At 43.4% G+C, this 18,806-nt stretch overlaps 1 protein-coding gene across 9 annotated transcripts in view; it reads right to left on the reverse strand.

Moving 5' to 3' along the window:
* Positions 1-18,806, reverse strand: part of Fggy (FGGY carbohydrate kinase domain containing) — a 415,454-nt gene that overhangs the window by 40,018 nt on the left and 356,630 nt on the right. Inside the window, exon 16 of one of the 9 annotated variants that reach the window (XM_048815292.1) lies at positions 2,748-2,780. The exons of 7 other annotated variants lie outside the window; for them this stretch is intronic. In XM_048815292.1, coding sequence (XP_048671249.1) covers positions 2,763-2,780 — 18 coding nt within the window. In that variant the 3' untranslated portion in view covers positions 2,748-2,762. Of the gene's footprint in view, positions 1-2,747; positions 2,781-16,128; positions 17,177-18,806 lie in introns of those variants that run through there. One more of the 9 variants, XM_048815293.1, reaches the window with a different exon arrangement.

The following is an 18,806-nucleotide window of genomic DNA, read 5'->3' on the forward strand; positions in this document are numbered from 1 at the left end:
ATAAATAATATGTTATTTGTTTTACAGTTATGGAGGTTGGGGACTCTATGATTAATGAGCTGCATCGGGCAAGGGTCTTCTTGCTTCATTATCCCATGCAGAAGGTGGAAGGGCAAGGCAGCAAGCGTGAGAAATGGAAAGGGACCAGACTCATCAGAAACTGTCTTCTACAACTACTCCCTCCCTCCCTTAATAACCCATCCATGAGGGCTATTCCTAACCACTTCTTAAAGATTCTGTCTCTCAACATAGCTACATTAGGGATTGAGTTTCACATGAACACATGAGTTCTTGGGGGCACATTCAAACCATAGCAGTGGGTGTCTTTCTAATGGCTTTAAATTTCTTTTTGAGTCAGTTTGTGTTGAGACTAAGAGTTCCTCTGTGAGAAGAAAGATGGGTGGGAATTGGGACAATCTGACGTAAGTACGTAGAAAATGGGAAATTAAGCAACATGATAAAATGGTCAGGTTCCGTCAGAAACAGATGGACACTCATACTGGATAACTGAAGCAAGTTATTTAATAAAGTATTGGAGGGAAACAGTTGGATTTAGGGAAGAAACAAGTTCTGGATGACAAGCAACACCACGAGCCATCAATACCTCTTAGCTTGAAGAAACAAAGGGAGAATGGATAGGTTTCCATCATGCAGGGAAAGTTGTAGGGAAGGGGGCACCTGAGGGATTGTGGTCTAAAGTGAGTAGATGGACAATAGGTGGTTGCAGCTGGGAAAGAAATGCCTCCAAGCTCCTGCTGGTGCCTCCCACTGGCCAAACCCACCTGGAAACAGGGGTAAGGGAGACTGGTGACCAATGATATAGTGATAGAACTCCTCTTATGGCTGCATGGTTTTGTCTTAGAGTGTTCAGAAAACTGGATTTATCCAGAACTGGGATTTGCTAAGGCAAAACAATGGAAGAAAGAAAAAGAGCCATGTGAAGAGAGGAGATGGGTATGAAGAAAGTGAAAAATAAATTATCAAAGCAGTCCTTTGAGGTGTATGTTAGCTCCATTTTAGAGACAAGGAGATTAAAACCCAAAGCATCATGTGGCTTGCCCAAGAGAGCATGCTTAGATGGTGGGGGAGTTAGGAATAAGGGCTGTCTAACTTGAAAGTATTTGCTACCCTACCACACCACCTTCAAGCAAACGAATGGTTTAACTGAATTGGGGGTGGAGAACACATTTTATTGTTCATTTAAAACTTTTAATCAAAGCTAACACATTATCAGAACTTACTACCTACAATATATAAACTCATGCACAATGAAAGCAAGAACTCACAGGACACTCCTTGGCATTTATTTACATGACTGATGCTCATCACAAGATAAAGGGTGGATGAGGAACATGCAAGGGTGCCTTTTGTGACATTAAAGTAGAGTCAAGGTCTCAAATGGAATGCTCTGTCTCCTACTCCAAGTGTTTTCTAGTATCCCCTCAAGATAGTACCTGGCCAGGTGACCTCTTCATTGGGGCCAGTGGTTTGGGCAAGATGGGCAGAGAGAGTGCTTCATGGCTTTCCTATGTGTGGTACTTAGGTATAACCCATTGGGTATTTCCAGGGGCTTAGCAATGAGATGCCTAGGAATTTATGGACTGAATGCAATCTTCCAGGGACCATGTTTTCTTTGTCAAATATTACATGGTAGCTGGGTTTGGTGGCGCATGCCTATAATCCCAGCAGCTGGGGAGACTGAGGCAGGAGGATCATGAGTTCAAAGCCAGCCTCAGCAAACATGAGGCACTAAGCAACTCAGTGAGACCCTGTCTCTAAATAAAATATAAAATAGGGTTGGGGATGTGGCTCAGTTGTTGAGTGCCCCTAAGTTCAATCCCCAGTACCCTCTGCCCCCCACAAAAATATTACATGGTCTGGCAACAGGGTAAAAGATTGGAAGTCAGAGCTACAGAGCTGGAAGCAGCACATGGAGAATCACCAAAAGCTAGGTTAGCATTCCTGTGGTGTGACCTGGTGGTGGTGGTGGAGCTAATCTCTCTTGACCCATTTGTGAAATTCCCTTACTTATAGAATTTGGCCAATACCTAGTGAGTAGTTGAGAGGATTAAATAAGACCAAGGATGCAAAGCTCCTGGCACATGTTAATTGTCAGTTGAAGATGACTCTTGCCACCTTCCTGTTCTGCACTGATCCTTTACTCTGACCATTTCTTTCATTTCCTAGAATTACCACTTTAGTCTAACACTGGATTCCATTCACATAAGATAGTGGTGGTTTCCCTACAGTTTTCCAATCATGATTACTCTAGTTTTGTTGTTTTGGTTACTTAGGGGCCATGGTTTGGGCTTTGGTGACCCTGGGTTGCCATTTTGGGGAAACCATGGCATTTTGGATCATGGCTTTTTTCCAGTCTTCAAATAAACACTGAAAGCTTTCTTTACATTTCATTCCAGCTCTTGTTTGCCATCTGGTGCCTGGTTTGGCTGCATCTGCGTTTACTTAAGGACTTTAGGCGAAGGCTGAGTTTACACATGGGAAGAAGGAAAGGGTTTTGCTGATTTCTTCCATATGTTCATTTATTCATATATTATGATTTTTGTAATCTCACCAGCACAGATTCCTTCAGAAAATCCTTATGCTGTTCCTTAGAGACCCACTTCTTTGTGTGTTCAGCTGGGAGTTTCTCTGAGAGCATTTTCCCCCCCCAATACCCATTACCTTTGGTGTAGCTCAGCATGGCTTTTAGATGAGTACAAAATTAATGTTCTTGAAGGTTCTTCTGTTTGAAGAGAGGGATCTTATCTGATGGGGGAATTCTGTGAAAAGAGGTAGGAGACCTGTGGTCTATGCTGTTCTCTTTCTTTGTAAATGTTGTGAATTAGAAAATTTGTAACTTTCTCATCCACAAATCAAAAAGCTTGGAGTTGGGTGCACTCTATCACCTAACTTGGCCCTGCTTTTCTGCCTCTTCCTTTGTTCTTGGTTTCTGGCTCTCACAAATTCATGTGTAAAGACCCAATGTGTGCTCTCTGTATTCTCAGTTCCTTAGCAGAAGGTATTTAGTGGGGAAAAAAATCCAAGAAAGGAATCCTGTGCCCGGCATACTGCACAAATGAAGAGATTAGCTATTTCTTGTTTCTAAGGAAGTCATATTGATTTCTTTTTCTACCGTACCTGGGACTGAGCTAGGATGTGGCATGAGCTCTGGAGACATACCTGATCTGACACCCATGTTGTGGTTTGGATGTGAGGTGTCCCCCAAAAGCTCATTTGTGACACAGTGCAAGAAGGTTGAGAGGAGAAATGATCGGGTCAGAGAACTTTAATCCAACCAGTGAGCTGATAACCTGATAGGATTAACTAAGTGGTGATTGAAGGAGAGTAGGGTAGAGCTGGAGGGAGCAAGGGTGGGGGCGTGGCTGTGGGGTATATATTTGTATTTAGCAAGTGAAGACCTCTCTGCTTTCTGATACTCATGTGTGCTGCATCCTGCCACCACACTCTTCCACCACGTTTGTTCTGCCTCACCTCAAGCCCCAAGGAATGGAGCCTGCTGCCTATGGATTGAGACCTCTGAAATCATGAGCCCTCAAATAAACTTTTTCTCCTCTAAAATTGTTCTTGTTGGATTTTATAGTCACAACAGTGTAAGAGTGGAGTAAAACAACCTGTGACCCCGAGAAGGTGTACTGATTTTACTAAACTTTGTTTTCCTTCTCTGTAACACAAGAATAATGTCTGCCTGGATGGAATGGTGGGTGGATAAGTAATTGTTAATTCCTAGTTTAGTGTTTTGCATAAATCAAGAGCTCATAAATGTTGGCCACCTCTGTGCAGAATGGATTCAGTGGTGAAAATGCCAGAGTGCTGTGCACCCTGAGAGGGGGGAACTGTGACACCCACAGGAGGTCACCAGATCAGCTGGTTTCCACAGTGGGGCTCCAATAGGGGACTCCAGCTTCCAGGCACAGATCTTTATCATCAGCTGAAGAGAGATGGGGGCCTCACATGGACCGAATATAAACTAAAGGAGGAAGGTGGTCTAACCCTTGTCTAGAGGCTGGAAAGTGGAAGAGAGACCATCTAGGGCCAGGACATGTGTGTGGGGGATGGCTGGGAGTGGGAGAGCACAGGCTTTGTATGTGAATGACTTCAAGTCACTGTTAGAGGGTCTCCCTACTCTCTTTTGGCCTCCAGTGCCTAATCTCTGAGAGATTAGACTGCACCTGGGAGAGTAAGACTCGAAAAAAAATTCTGTGAATCCATGTTTTTGGCTATGGCTAGAGAGGCAGGTGAGGCTATGTTTGTAGCTTGGGCAGGAAAAGTTTACTAGTTTATTCAAAAATTAGTCCCTGCCAGGTTAGCAAGAAATAAATCTATCAGATTAGAGGCAAGGACAGAACAAGAATTGATCCGTAACAGCCTCCCCCAGGTCCTCTCTGTAGGAATATATAAGAAAGCGTCTCATTGCAAAGGCTACCCAGAGAGCTGTCTCCTGAGACCCCTTCCCTCTCTGCTGGACAGTAGTCCACACCAGATCTGAACAATGGAAGTCCTCATCCCCTAGGGAATGTTTTAGGACCCTAACAGATAAAGGAAAGTCTTAACATTTCTGAACTTTGGTTGACTCATATCCTATATGTCTGGTGTGTGTGTCTCTAAGTCTGTATGGTTCATATATTATGGCTTTGCTAAGGTTCCAAGGACACATAGGCATGAACAGGTGAAGGGTGGGAGAAGCCAGGGTCCACCAGAGGAGAGAACCATGTGGAAGGAGGGAAAAAACACTGTCAAAATGAGAAATGCAGAGGGGAGTGTGAGTGGGACAGCATCAGAGGCAGACAGGGCCAAAGCACAAGGTTTCAGGAATACCAAGAAGTCACAGCTGTTGCCATCTGGCTTCTCTTCGTGTTCAGTCTGTGGGGGCCAGGTGCAGAGGTATGACATGGAGGAAGATGGCTTTCCTAGTGCCCAGATACATGAGGCACCCCCAATGCAGACCACAGGCTTTGATGATAGATCAGGTGGAGGTTTTAGGAAGAAAAAGTTGTCAGAATAATTAGTTCACTCAGAGTTTTGGGTTGGGCCTGTGGCCCACTTTTGGCAGAATGAGGATTAGTGATAAATGTTATTTACAGATTCCCTTCTTTAGACCTTAAGGGCTTTAGGCTTTAATTCAGGAACATAGGGTACCTGAGAAGGGGAGCCTTGGCTTTCCCTCAGCTTGCTCAGAGTACAACAGTAAGAAAAGAAATCAAGAGAAATATATTGCAAAGATCCTCACAGACCAGGCAAAGCTTACATCAGCCGGTCATGTGGACTTGAAGCTCAATTATTCAGTAAGAAATGGATTTGTTTTTATAAGTGCTACAAGATCTGGCACCCACACCTGGGATGTGAAGGCACTTTTTCTTTTTTTTAAAAAAAATCCTTTTGAAAGCAGCAGAAGTCCTGCATAGCCAGGGAGTTTCAATGCAGCCTCTGCATTCCTGACACAGTTCCTGGCCCTGGGCCTGGGCCATTCCTCCAAGGCATCCTCCAGTTTCCTCAGGTTGGTGGCAAAGGGTGGGGATGAGGGACACAAAAACATGCATCAGAGAGAAGGGGCATGAAAACCACTAGGCCCTTATGCATGGAGATTGCCTGGAACCACATACACCTTGACCTGGGAAATGCATGGGATGGGGACATCAACCGGACAGTGTGCAGGACTTGAATAAGGAATTTGAAAGGAGGCCTGTAGAAAGTAGTAGTCAGTCAGTGAACCAGACTCAACTCCAGGAATCTAGCTCCAGCAGAGAAAGACCTGGTGAAGTGGAGGGAATGGATGAAATCCAGAGGGCCTGAACTGCAGCAGTTATGGAAGAAAGAGGAGGATGTATCCACGCACTCAGGACTATGTGATGCATTTGGGATTTTTTTCTAATTGCAGTGGTGGTAATTCATGATAGAAGCTTTAGGGTATGTGATTTGCATTTTCCTGTGGCCTCTCTAGTTCCAATGGGAGAGCAGCCTACAGCTGCAAACCAGAGGAGTGAGTCCTGCAGTAGTCTATGCAGGGGCAATTGTGGTTTGCAGGAATTAACCAAATACGCAGCCAACCAGCTAAACTGCACATCTCCTCCTCCCCTTGCTTGCCCCCTCTCCCTCTCTGTTGCTTTCTTGCCCTCCTCCTTTCAGCAGAAGACAGAGGACCAGTGCGGGAGAACTCTGCCTTGCCTGCCCCACAGACAGATGGATTTTGGCTTCCATCTTCATCAAGGAGGTGCCCTCCCTGCCCCCATCCCAGAACCAGCCTCTCTGTGTGTGTCTGCAAGGAGGGAGCAGCTGTGGCATCCAGAGCACTCCCAGCTGTTCGCCCAACCTCTCTCAAGTGTTTCTTAGTGTCAATGCCTCTAATTAGTTAAAATAGGAAGGAGGGTGGTAAACAGAGGAGCAAAAAGAGGTCTAATTTTAGCTGTAGCCAAAAGGACTTTCCCCTAAATACACTGTGATCTCAAAATACTTAGCTAAGCGCATATGTACATGCAAGGAGAAGATTTAAAGAGCTACAGAAGTCAAATTCAAAGGCCAAATGGGACAGCCCTTGCCTCCCTGTACAACTAGATTCAAGAGGAAGGGAGTGACAATGTATTGAATATTTATTCTGTGCCAGATAGTGTGCCAGATGCGCTATGTGTAGTGGCTTAGCAATCCCTTCTGTCCTCACAGCAACATGATGCGGGGCCTCCTATAGCCCTTCTGTTAGAGATGAGGAAGCTGAGGCTCAGGGAGGTTAATGCTACTTGTCCAAGATGACACAGCCAACTGCAGAGCCAGGCTGTGGCTCTGACTTCACTCTAGCAGGAGGAAGATGAGGCCTCAAACCTAGGACAGCTGGGGAAGTGGGCTGACAGCTTAAGCAGGGATTTGGGGCAGAGGATCAGAGCAAAAATCCTGAGGATTCTGACTCTCAGAATGCTTTGAGGCATTGCTGCAGAATCAACAAGAATCACTTCATGCCTCCACTTTCCCCAAATCTGAAATCCTTCATAGCCCCCAAAAGATATGCTGAGGAATGACCAGGCTGTCACTAACAATTTCCAGGTAGATAAATCATTGGGAGAGTGCCTCCCTCCCCTCTCTCCAGCGAAAAAGACCACTGCTTTCTGAAATCAAGGAAGATACACTGTTTGGCACAGGAATTCAAATTGGCTAATTACCCAGCTCCCAAGGTTATGGTGGAATCTGGACTCCTTCAGAACACGGCCACCTGGTGGGACTCGTCAGTCAATTTCCTTCATCTCAGCTCAAGCTTAAAAGGCTCTTCACTGGGACGCGCCCCAATGAGGCCTTCCATGCACATCTGGAGACTTTCCACAATAGGCCTTTGAAGAGGCCTAGAGTATTCCGGGAAAGTCTGGCTCACTGGGCTGAGGCTTCAGGAGCAGAAGCCCACATTTATTTTTCTTTCCCGCCTTCTTTGACAAAACTCTCCCCTCCCCCCCAGTGGTTTGTGGACATTCACAAAGCAGCCCTGATTTTCATCTCATTGCTTTTAGAGCTGAAATCTTAAAGAAAGAGAGCAATAATACATACACTAAAAAGGAGCCTTGGTCCCAAGAAATCCTGTATGTGTATTGAGCTCCTCAGAACCCTCAGAGTCATGCTTGACTCATCTTTCTAATAGAGAGAAAATGGATTTTGAGCTGAGACTTGCTCCATCGTGTAGCAATGGTGACATTTTGTCCACTCACTTTGGTTTCCTGAAGTGGGAAATGCTTAATGGTGGCCTGCCTGGTATGGAACACCAAGTGCTACATGGGGCAGGTTAAGTAAGTCACTTTGCATATTGTCTGATGTGGACTTTAGCAGGTCTGTGCTGTTCCCCCTTCTGACATAGGCTGACAGCCGCTCAGACTTTACAACTCAGCTCAGGGGTGGTTTCCTTGTCCAGTGCTGCTTTACCTCTCTCTTGCTTAGGCTAGTTTAATCACAGGTACTTCATACTTTCAACTCCTCCCAATTCTTATCCATAGTTTATTGTTAATTCTATTTTAAGTGTATGTCTACCATGCCTCATCATAGTAACTGCAGACACAATATGTTTCTCTTTCCTTATTGTATCTCCATACCAAGCATAGTGCCTAGCATACCAATGTGATCAGGGAATAGCAACAGAATAATTAATTCATTTAACAAATATCTACTGAGCACCTATTCTGAGTCAGGTACTATTCTAGCTACTGAGCTAGAGCCATGAATGTAACAAACTTTCTAGAAGTTCATATTCTGAACAGAATTGCTAAAATTCATGTTCTAGCAGGGGGAAATCAGAAAATACATCAAGGAAATATACACAGAGACCTGTAGTTACAGCTCCAGCTCTGACATATAAAGGATTCAGAAGGCATTACTTTATTTCCTACGATAAGAAGGATAATAATAAATGGCAAATCTCTTGACTTTTCTTAGATCAGGTAGAGAACTCAGGTTATAGTGCAAACTATCGCCCCGTATCTGGAGAGATGGTAGACTTCAGGCAATCACACCTGAAACCTCCCTGCCTGGAATAGAAGCCACTGGAGCCACCAACTGGCAGGAACACATGGGTGATAATTTGAAGTGTTGGGGTTGTGCGTGGAATGAAGGGTATGGAGTGAGAAACTTCTGAGGTTGCAATTTAAGTGGGGAAAGGACACACTTTCATGGGTTTTACCTCTAAGAAACCTACCATATTCTCACTGTGACTGGTGGCTCCTCTGTTGGCCATGGCAGGGAGAGTCAGATACCAGTGCTTTCCATAACAAAGGCCGAAGGCCTACCTTCAAGGGGAAAAGACTTCACCTAAGCCTCATCCCCCTCAGGAGAAGGATATTGCTCTAACTCTATTGTTCCTGTCTCAATGAAGGTGTGTGTGTCTGTGTATCTTGGGGGAGCTAAAAACATTTGTAAAGGTTAGGCACAGGGGCCCAGTAAAAGATAGTAATAATCAAAATATTATAGAATGCTTTTCCTTCCCCACACTTTAAAATGAAACCAACATGACTCCAGAATAATAGTGAATTACAGCTCAAAGTGCTGCTAGAAATAGACTCGAAGGAGGAGTTCTTAGGGAAGCCCGAAGACAGGAGAGGAGATGAAACAAGGACAAGGGTGCATCTGAAACTCTGGCACCTGGGACTACAGAAAACATTGAACACAGTCCAATGTGATTTCTTCTACAAAGAAATCTCACAAAAAGGTCTACTTAGCTCAGTTCCTGTTGCCTGATATGTCATGTCCAGCTTTCAACAGAAAATTAAAAGGCAGCCAAAGGGCAATGGGAAAAAAAAAAAAAAAGAGAACCAAACCATTGACCCTACCCCGCCTGCAGTCCATAGAGAGAGAACAAGCAAACCCAGGTTTAGATATAACACAAGTTTTGAAATTATTGGGGGAATTTTAAAACAATTAAAATTAATATGTCAGGTGTTTTAATGGAAAAATAAACAACATGTAAGAGTGGATGGGTAATAAAAGGAGAGAGATTTGAATTCATGAGAAAAATATCAGACAAATTCTAATTGAAAGACATACTGCAAAATACTTGACCAGAGCTCCTCAAAACTGTCAAGGGCACCCAAACCAGAGGAGCTTAAGAAGACAGGAAGACTAAATGCAGTGTGGTATCTTAGAGGGGATCAGAGAACACAGAGGTTCACTAGGCAAACACTAAGGAAGTCTGGATAAAGTACCAACTTTAGCTGGGCGTGGTGGTACATGCCAGTAATCCCAGCAGCTTGAGAGGCTCAGGCAAGAGGATCAAGAGTTCAAAGCCAGCCTCAGAAACTTAGCGAGGTGCTAAGCAACTCAGTGAGACCCTGTTTCTAAATAAAATACAAAAGGGGGGCGGGGCTGGGGATATGGCTCAGTGGTTAAGTTATCCCTGGGTTCAATCCCTAGTACAAAAAAGTACACATTTTAGCTAATAATAAGTATCAATATTGGCTCATTGATTGTGATCAAAGGCACCATAATCACATTAGATGTTAATAATAAGAGAAACTATGTGTGAGGTTCATGGAACTTGCTATAATATCTTCACACTTTTTTTTTTGTAACTACAAAACTGTTTTAAAAAGTTTTATGTGCATGTACATATATCCACAAGCATATATATCACGTCTGGTGGTGATAAGTTCTAGGGAGGAAGAAGTCAAGTAGAGGAAGAGAACTGAGGAAGGTTGGAGTGGGAAGGCTGTTAGCCCAGGTGGCCAGGAATGGCATCTCTGTGATAAAATGATATTGGAGCAGAGATCTAAAATGAGAGTGAACCACACAAATACTTGCAGGAAGGGGATTCCAGGTGGAGGAAAGAGTCAGTGTGAAAGCCCTGAGTGGGAAGTGTGATCAGCACATGGAAAGAGGGGAGAGGTCAGGCCAGCTGGAACAGAGTGGGCAAGAGCAGAGTATATACTCAGAGATGGGGCCGCGAGACCACAGGAAGCAGCGAATGAATGGGTGAAGAAGATGAATGGAAGCTCAACGTTTTGAAACTTAATCGTGGTACTCCAGCCTTTTTTAAAAAAATTATTTTATAGTTTTAACGAAGCCATTCTTCATAATACACATAATATCGCCCCCCATACACACACAAATGGTCTGTGACAATATCAAAATCTCTTAGCCTGCAGGAGTTCCAAGGAGACTCCACAGTACCATACAAGTCAAATGCATTTCATCTCCTCCCTGAAACAACATTTGAGACTGTTTCTAGACAAGCAAAGTGAAATGAAGGCTTGAGGCCAATTTTTCACATAATTCAATATATTCTTACAAAACCTTACATATGCCTGAAATCTTTAGATAATGGAAAGAAAAGTAGATTTTCCTCTCTTTGATATAAAAGCAATTGGCTCAAGCTCTCATTTCATTTTGCACATGTAGGCACAACCCACAGTCTGTAATTAATTTCAAAACCACTAAAGTGGAAACAGAATAAAACCTCAACTAACTGGAGGACCTTCTTTCCTTGACATAGTCGGCTTTCAGTGGCCAGAGCATTAAGGCAGGAGTCCAAAGGGCAAGCTCAGAAAACAAAAGAATTACTCAGCAGGCCTTGGGCAAGTCCAGTAGGAGCCCCTCACCTGCTGCCTCTTCCCCCAAGGCTTCCAGCCCCACAAACCGTGAGAAGGTCCTCTGCTGGGCGATATTGTAATAATCATCAGAGGATAGCGCTCTGGGCTGTCATTTGCATGCTCCCATAGGCTTGGGAACTTGCCCCTTTCACAGAGATTTTTACCCATAGGATGAAATTGAAACCACTCCCCAAGGACCTTCCCTCTAACAGAAAGTTTCATAAAGAAAGGCATTTTGCTGCATAATATATGAGAGCAAAATGTGGATCTCTTGATAGTGGGGACTTAAATTTTGAATATCCTGGTTTATTTAAGGGTGGTGTTTGCCATATTCAATCACTGGCCACTTCTCTGTGGCTTTAACCACTTTGAACCTCAGTTTCTTCATTTGTAAAAATGAAAATTGTAATTTCTGCTTGCTCACAGGGTCTTTATCAAGATTAAATGCAATAATGTCCCTAAAATGGTTAAAATAGCATACAGCCTATGACAGGTGACTAACAAACACGGCTTCATTTGTAAAACATAATTATACATCCCTTCAATCTGGTGGCATCTCAATAAATGTTTGTTGAATAAGTAACAGTCTGAATGAAACATCTCCGGGAAATCTTAGACGGTACTTCCTATAATGATTCTTAATATAATGCTGATAGTAACTGTCATTTTCTGAACTTCCTGCCTGTCAGGTACTGTGATTACTTGCTTACAAACACATCATTTCACTGAATTCTCACGATTGCCTAATAAAGTAGGCCTTATTCAAGCTCCACTTCACAAATGAGGAGGCAAGGTTGAGAAGGGTTAAGGACTTCCCACAGGATGGGCCAGCCAGCAAGTGGCAGAGTTTGAACCATATCCTTATGATTCCAGAGGCTACTGCACTAGGTGTAGCAGTTTAATGTACATTAAAAAAAAGAAAAGATGCTTTAGATTTCTTTTGTTAAAAGACTCAACTAGGCTGCAGGGATTTTTCTGTTCCCCAAAAGAGCCTCAAGAACCTCATGCAATTGAGTTGGCAGCCAACAGGCCAGGAAGAGGTGGGCTTGGTAAAGATGCCAGGGACCAGGGACAGGTCTTCAAGAAGGTGGTTAAACAAGTCATCCATTTCTGTCCCAAGACCGGCAGGTACTAGTCTGGTGGGGATGGCCCTCCTAAGGGCTGCAGCGAGAGAGGACTCCGGTGTGGAGCTGGGTGTCGCCTTTAAAAATGGATAAAGGTGCTCTGAGAGCAAAAGAAAATTGTTCAGGGGTAGGGTGGCTGTGTTGAGGTACTAGATGGTAGTACTACAGGGACAGAAAGCCAAGGGCACTGGGATGACCAGGATCCAGCCAGCCAGGGGCTGAGGACCCCAGGGAGGCAGGGAAAGCCCAGTCAGGTTGTGAGCAATACCAGACTATGGCAAGGGGACTTCTAAGTGGGGTACCCTGGCCCATGGCATAGAAGTGAGATGTGAATGTGCAGGTGAGTGGTGGGAAGGGTTAACTTTAACCCCAGAATGCTCCCCTGGGTATACTCACCTTGGAGAAGGTGCAGGTGATACAATTGCAAGGACATGGTCAGTACCTCACCATTCCAGGTGCTTCCAGGGGGTGAGGAGCTAGCATGGGGGCATGCTGGTTACAGCCTGGTGCTAGGGAGCATCCCCACACCTTCTAAATCTGTAATATGCTATGCTCAACAAATACTTGAGAACTATCCCTCCACCCCCTGCCTGCAGCAATTGAAGGATTGGAGGTGGGAACTGGCCTGTCCTCTCAGAGGAGGTTACAGTCTAGAGGGTAGACCCTTTACCATCACCATCCATGAGCCTGGCTGGTCTACCTACTTCATTTTCCTACCTGGTCAGAGAAGCCTTATATCACATGTATGTAAGCAGGTTTGTGATTGTAGGACAGTAGGAGGCAGTATGATCTTATAGAAAGAGTGCCAGGATCAGAGTGAAGACTCAGTTCAAATGACAGTACAGTAATTTACTAATTCTTCTGATCTTGAGCCAAGTCCTTTATCTTCTTGGACTCTCAGTCTCATAGTCTATAAAACTGGGCTCAGAATTCCTATCGGTTTTCCCATGAGGCTGTGTGATAGTCAAATCACCTGAGTTCAGAGATTTTTATGTACCCACTGTGTGACGACAACCATGGAACCATAGAGCTATGGAACCTCTCCATGCCTCAATCCACTCATCTATATAAAGGACATAAAAGTACCTCCTAATTTAAAGGGTTTCTATGAAGATTAGATGAGTTAACATATGGAAAGTGATTAGAAGAGACTTTAGCAAGTGTTGGCACACTGGAGTGTTTCAGGGTTACCTGCTTTTCCTCTCATCACTACCTGGCAGATCTAATGGGAAGATGCAGTGAGATGTCACATGGCCCAATCAGCACTTAAGTGTCCCCTTTTTTCCTCTTTTCACATAATGTCATAGTGGTGAAGCCAGGACTAGCCCCTATGCCCTCATACTCCTTGTCCTCTGTCCCTCAACTGCAGCTAAGTGGTAAGATCTAAGCAGTGCTGGCTGTGCCCTCTGGCTCTATGTGGGTCCTTCTCTTTCCGGCATGCTCTCTTCAGTCCTCCCTAACTCAAGTTCCAGGTGCTTATCCCAAGATTGCCTCACAGCCACATGTCACACTTTTGAATACGTGCTACTTCCTTTTTCCTGTCTTTCCCAGTTCCCATCCAGCTGGACTTTGTTGGGAAATAGTTCCTTTCCTTATGGCTTTCGCTGCTCAGTTCCCCATTGCCTATACTGGGAGATATCAGAGTGGCCCAGGAAGTGCAGGGTCTCTAAATCATGACCCTCCCTCTGAGTCCATGAGCAATGATATAGATATCAGTGTCAAAACAAGGAGCAACCATTTGCATACATATGGTAAGATTGTATAGGTACACTATAAAATCCCAACCACAGGCACAAGTATCCACCAAAGAAAAGGAACAACCCAGAAGCCCTGCACTGTTGAAATATGCATGGTAGAATGTTTCTCATTTTCCCATTAGTTTTATTGCTGCTGCCTAGGGCTCAGTTTTCTCACTATAAAATAGGATAATATCTCTCCTTTCTAAATTCATCCCCACATTCAAGGCCAAGTTTATGTTTGACCAAGAAGACTTTGGCAGCCCCCACCTTCCCTGTCCACAGCATTCTGAATTCATTCCCACTTGCAATCTGCTAAATAACTTCACTTTAAAATGCCTGCTGTTCATACTATAGTGACATAGCCACATCAATGCTTAAAGCAGCTCAATTCACAATAGCTAAACTATGGAACCAACCTAGGTGCCTTTCCACGGATGAATGGATAAAGAAAATGTGGCACATATACACAACTGAATACTATGCAGCCTTAAAGAATAAAATTATGGCATCTGCAGGTAAATGGATGGAGCTGGAAAAAAATCATGCTAAGTGAAATAAGCCGAACCCCCAAAACCAAAGCTTGAATTTTTCTTTGATCAGTGGATGCTGATCCATAATGGGGTGGGAGGCATAGGGAAGAATGAAGGAATTTTGGATTATGCAGAGGAGAGTGAGGGGAAGGGTGGGGATGGGAAGGATGGTCATTATTATCCTATATACATGAATGATTACAATACCAGTGTGACACTGCACTGCCAGAGGAAGGACAAACTGTGCTCATTTTGTGTACAATGTGTTAAAATGCATTCTATTGTTATGTATAACTAATTAGAATTAAAAAATTAAGAAAAACAATAAAATAAAATGCCTGCTGTTGTCCCAAGACTTTAGATTTTTCTCTCCCCAATAAGATTATAATCCTTTCTCAAGTCTCCCCTACTTTTTTTTTCTTTAATGCTAGTTTGCAGCATAAAACATTCAAAAACTCCTAGCAGTATTCCCTTGGAGGATCCCCAAAAGAGAGTAAAGATTACTGCGAACTCAGGGGTCAGGAGGGGTCTCTATTTTTTAAGTGAAGACAGTGACACCAAATTTCATGGAGTTGTTTGTTTGACTGAGATACTGATATAAAATAGCCAGAATTCTGCTGAGTTGAAAATATAATCTGAGCAGGGCTTGGTGGTGCATGCTTGTAATCTCTCCTGCTTAGGCAGGACAACGTAAGACAGAGGCCCACCTCCGCAACTTATTGAGGCCCTAAGCAACATAGAGAGACCTGCAGATGGTGGGGTGCTATAATTTTTATTTTCTTCTTTATTTTGCTTCAAATTTTAGAAATTTATGATAGACTTTGATGGCTTAATTTCTTAAAAAATATTTTGTCTTGGTTGTAGTTGGACACAATACCTTTATTTTATTTTTATGTGGTGCTGAGGATTGAACCCAGTGCTCTGTATGTGCTAGGCGAGCGCTCTATCACTGAGTCACAACCCCAGCCCCATGATTGCTTAATTTTAATAGCTACCAGTCATAAAAAATATATTACATTTTAAGAAACATGAAGAAAATTCTCCTAAAGGCATGTGTTAATCAAATATTTGGCACAAGGTCTTCCAATGCTATACTAAACATTATTTATTTTAAAATAAACATTCTCATGATTTAGAATAGGAGGGGGTCACTGGGGATTTAGCTCTGTGGTCAAGCACCCTGATTTCAATCCCTTGTACCAATAATCATTGTCCTCCTCTTCCTCCACCTCCTCCTCATCTGGCACAAGAGAAGGCCAAGATGACTGGGGTTGCTAAGAGCCTGTGAAGGGAGGTATAGGTCATAGATAAGCAGCACCATGTGGAATGCTGAGAACGGCTAGTGGAACAGATGTACCAAGCATGTCCTTTGGACCAAACACCACTTTAGGCACTTGATACGCTATAGGACCCTGGTGAAGAGTACAGATTCATGAGTCAGACTGTGTATGGTTCACACCATAGAAGCCCAACCGACTGTGTTGCCTCATCTTGGTTACTTAAAATGTCTTTGGCTTATTTTCTTCAAGTTGGGATTATTTAAAGCAGGGGTTAGTCAGTTTTTTCTAAGAAGGGTCAGAGGTCAACTATTTCAGGTTTTGTGGGCGATGTGGTCTGTTACAACTCTTCAGCCCTGCGGTAGGAGTATGTAAGCATCTGTAGTGTGCAAGTGAACGATTGGCAGTGACCGTGGCCCAATAAAACTTTATTGCAAAAGCAGACAGAGGACAGGATTTCACATGGGGGGGCATAGTTTGCTGACCTCTAATATAGAACTTACTTTATATGATCCATAGAGGACTGGAGAGTTAATATATTCCATACTCCTAGAATAGTGCCCTACTCACAGTAATTATTCAACAAAAATTAGCTCTTGTTGTTGTAATGGACCCAAGGAGTAGGCATCAGTATCACTTTCATATGGAAAAAAAAAATTAAGAGCTCAGAAGTAACTGAATTCCTTTTCCAAGAATGGAGAACTTCTAATGGTGCCAGAGTTAGAAAACAGGTCTGTTTGAGTCTAAAACCTGTAGCTTTTCTGCTGAGACTTTGTTCCTGCTAGAACCTAGACCTCATTTCATTGATTCAAGAGGAACCCACTGTTCCAGGATTAGACTCAACCCTGGCAACACCCTTTCTGATTATTTTGGGCTGGGGACCCAAAGCACATGGCCTTGCTCCTTGGAATCCGTGTTGCAGCCTGTGGGGAACAGGTGTACAATCCATGTTCCCCACCAACTCAGGGCGCTCACGCACTCTCAGCCTTCCCTGGCCCCCACCTCATCAAAGGATAGGTTTCCTGTGACATGGATGGATCAGCTGCCTTTGGGGAGCCCTAATTAACTGCACAAATAGGGCAGGCTTTCCAAATCCCACATTAGTTCTGCTGTGGAATGCCAGAACTTTTCTACCATGGAAAAATGCTTCATGCCTCGACTCTTAACAAACCCAGCAAGTTCAAATGCATTTTGGGGGTGGGGGGTGACAAGAATCTCAAGCTGTTATGTGAGAAGGCAAAGAAAGAAAGGGCTTTTCTTGAAAGGGGGAAACAAAGGGCATCCAGAAATGTCATCCAAATGCCCTGCAAACTCTCAAGCTTTCCCCAAGTTCTTCTTTGTTTGAAGGCCTTGATAGTGTGATTCATTTAACTCTTTCTTTGGGTCAATGAGAGGGTTCTTAAATCTGAGAATCTGCAGCCAGTGTCAGAGATTTCTTTTCATCTGTCAAATACATGGAATAAAAAGAAAAACACAACCTCAGCTAAATGGTACAGACTTCATGTGTTTCAAAACTGTCGACATGTCTGACTTGTTATTTCTCTCTCCTTTTCTTCTCTTCTTTTGCCTGCTCTTTCTTCTCCTCCTTCTCTCCTTTTATCCCCAAATCCAGCACAACAACTGGTCTATTCTAGGAAAAGTCTCTCTGGGTCTGTAGCTGAGAAGACACTGTAATAGTTGGGTCTGTGTGTGTAAATTTAACAGCAATCAGCTGTCTGTTTTGTGTTTAATTCCACAGAGTAAAACCATTTTGGCTATAATCCTCAGAAGGCACTGTATGTCTGTCTGTTCCCAGATTCAGTGAATCCCTGTGTAGATAGATTTTTCTTCATCAAAGGACAGACACTGGCGTGGCCTTCAATTTTATGCTCCCATAGATAATACCACGGGGAAAGCCTCTGGAGCCACACAGATTCACCCACCCTTAGGTCTTTGAAGCCCCAGATGTAAGTGGATCCCGCAGACTCTACACTGATACCCTACTCAGGCTTCTAGCAGGAAAGACATGACTAGCCACCATGGGCTTCCTGCCTTGGGAGGGATAAAGGGAACTTTAATTAGGGTGGCTGTGGTTTATTTTTTTAAATTTTGATTTGTTATATATGACAACAGAATGCATTACAATTCATATTACACATATAGAGCACAGTTTTTCATATTGTATGCAAAGTAGAGTCACATCCTTCTTGTCTTCTTACATGTAATATACTTAGGGTAATGATGACCATCGAATTCCACTGTTTTTCCTATCCCTCTGCCCCCTCCCTCCCCTTTTCCCCTTTGTCCTATCTAGAGTTCACTTAATCCTCCACCACCCCCCCCAGCATATTATGGGACAAGGAACTGAACAGACACTTTTCAGAAGAGGATATACAATCAATCAACAAATATATGAAAAATCGTTCAACATCTCTAGCAATTAGAGAAATGCAAATCAAAACTACTCTAAGATTTCATCTCACTCCATTCAGAATGGCAGCTATTAAGAATAATAAGTGTTGGCAAGGATGTGGGGAAAAAGGCACAATCATACATTGGTGGTGGGGCTGCAAATTGGTGTAGCCAATATGGAAATCAGTATGGAGAATCCTTGGAAAACTGGGAATGGAACCACATTTGACCCAGCTATCCCACTCCTTGGTCTATACCCAAAGTATTTAAAAACAGCATACTACAGGGACATGGCCTCATCAATGTTTATAGCAGCACAATTCATAATAGCTAAAGTGTGGAACTAACCTAGATGCCCTTCAGTAGATTAATGGATAAAGAAAATGTGGTATATATACACAATGGTTGTGGTTTATTATCCCAATAGACTTATCTTGAGTCCTAAACACTTTTAAGAAGGAGAGAGGATGTTATTATTATTAATGACATCAAGACCTAAGACATAATCCAGTTCTCTCTGGGATGTACTATCACTTTCTGCTTCATTTCCAAGGAGCAACTGATGGTTGGGAGATTTGGAGAAATACCTGTTATCAGGTCTTGCTCTCTTGAGGAAGGTAGAAAACTGGGAAATTTTAGACTTTGAATTTAGCTTTTTATTTCTCTGCTCTGCATTGACTTC

The sequence above is a fragment of the Marmota marmota genome, unplaced genomic scaffold, assembly GCF_001458135.2.
Source record: "Marmota marmota marmota unplaced genomic scaffold, marMar, whole genome shotgun sequence".
Classification (NCBI taxonomy): Eukaryota; Metazoa; Chordata; class Mammalia; order Rodentia; family Sciuridae; genus Marmota; species Marmota marmota.